The 1,983-nt window shown below is 40.6% G+C and overlaps 1 protein-coding gene across 1 annotated transcript; it reads right to left on the bottom strand.

Moving 5' to 3' along the window:
* Positions 1-701: 701 nt before the first annotated feature.
* Positions 702-1,819, bottom strand: Tsp_13207 (putative fibronectin type III domain protein; the record flags this gene model as incomplete). Its single annotated transcript, XM_003370284.1, has 4 exons — positions 702-873; positions 937-1,103; positions 1,192-1,340; positions 1,421-1,819. Coding segments are annotated over 4 exons (887 nt in total), but the record flags the coding sequence as incomplete, so codon positions are not given.
* Between the last annotated feature and the right edge of the window lie 164 nt (positions 1,820-1,983).

The following is a 1,983-nucleotide window of genomic DNA, read 5'->3' as shown; positions in this document are numbered from 1 at the left end:
TTCAACCAAAAAAAGAACCGAGGAATGAACGAACGCGTGCGTCAGATGGCAAAAGGGTGGAGGATGGAAAGCAAAGGAAAAAAAAATGCATAATTAATGAATTAATTGAATAACCGCTTTTGAAGAAAAATGTTAATCACAGCCGACAGACAAATAAATGACAACGATGATGAAGATGTGAAAAAACAAATAAATAACGGTCAATGATGATGAATTACAAATGAAAGAATTATAATGTTAAAAATTGAAAGAAAACAAACAGTAAAGCTTAACCAGAAGAAGAAGAAGAAGAAGAAGAATATCAAACATATTCTCTCATGTATAATAATAATAGTAATAATAATAATATATCATCTTCTGTGTTATTTTGTAGAATTTTCTCAGAACAGCAAAAGCACTGCTGTTACGACAGTTGCAGTTGCAGGACGGAATTGAATAAAGTGAAAAAGAGAAAAATGAAAAATAAATAAGCTACAACCGGCTTGTGGAAAACAATAACAACAACAACAAAACAACAATAACGACACAAGCAGCGAAATCACCGTTGCTTTAGCTATTGGTTTGTTTGTTTGTTTGTTTATTTGTTGTTTACTTGGGTTTTTTAGTGGGTGTGTGTGTGTGTTTGCTTGCTTGTTTGCTGTTGATTGCTTTTTTCACCGACGACCTATCACCAACGTCAACAACAAAAAATTTTCCCAAGTTCAGATCTTGATGAATCGTTCAATGCCACAGGCTAAAGCGATCGTCAGAGCAGTGAAGGCGAACAGAATTACAAATGCACACTGCGCATCGGTAAGTTTCGCCGAAAATTTTCCAAACATTGTTCGCGCTTTCGCGCTTTCTTCCACTACAGTCTCCGTAGTCTGGACAACGCTAAATCGAAACAAACAAACAAATAAATAAATAAACAAATAACATTTATCTTATCATCTGTACCGCTTTTTCACAGGAACCGCAAGAGTTGTGAAAGTGACCGACGCCGCCGGTCCAGGCACTTCGAGCCCGTCAACGTTGCAAATGCGAATTGGAATTATTTTCACTTGATACTGCGTTCCGGGAATTAGATTGCTAAACTTATGACTGTTGATCGGAAACGGATAAACCTGAAATGGAAAATTCCAATGCACAAAAATGAGCCATTTTATTTTCTATTTGCATGATAAAAACAAACAAACAAACAAACAAAATTACCACTTTCACTTCCGGTACAGCTGGCAAACGAGCAACGGGATTCAAGGATACCTGGTAAGCTAGCTTGTCACCGTCGGCAAAATTCGGTTTACAAGCAGGCCAATCGACAGTCGCACCTGTTTCACCAACATCCGTCACACGAACCTGATCTACAAACAAACAAACAAACAAACAAACAAACAAGTTGCAACTCAGGCTTCCAGCTATTCCAACTGAGTGGTAGTTTTACTTTTGAAAGGGGGCGGTGCCATGCGTAGAGTTTTAAAGTGAAACGGCTCGGACCAGGGACCAGCACCGCCAACGCGACTGACACTCCTTGCGCGGAACTTGTAAACTGTACATTCGGTCAAGCGTGTGACTTTGCAGTTGGCCGACGAGCCTTCGTATACCGGTGAAAAGGTTCCATTTTTGTTCTCAATTTCCAAATTGTAAACTACCGTATCGTTAACCAAGTTGACCAAATCAGAAGAGCCAGATCGACGGTCGGTCCAGCGAAGCTTCAGCTGGTTGTACGTGGCGCTGGCCAGTTCCACATACGGAGGAAGCGGAGGCGGTGACAACGTGACCACACGTACAGCCGGCGAGTAGGAGCTAGCTCCGCATTCGTTGAAAGCTTGCACTCGAACCCCTGCATGTATACATACAACAGAAGGGGAAAAGAAAAGTTAATTACAAAATGATCTCAGATAATTTTCCACCATTTTATATGGTATAATTTGGAAGAAACTTTTCAGATCAACATGTCAAACAGTTGTGCAATCAATGTTTCCCCCCCCCCCCTCAGGGGATGGC

This window comes from Trichinella spiralis (assembly GCF_000181795.1).
Source record: "Trichinella spiralis strain ISS 195 chromosome Unknown Scfld1021, whole genome shotgun sequence".
NCBI lineage: Eukaryota > Metazoa > Nematoda > Enoplea > Trichinellida > Trichinellidae > Trichinella > Trichinella spiralis.
The sequence above is the reverse complement of the archived record's forward strand: the minus strand, read 5'-3'. Positions and strand labels throughout refer to the sequence as shown.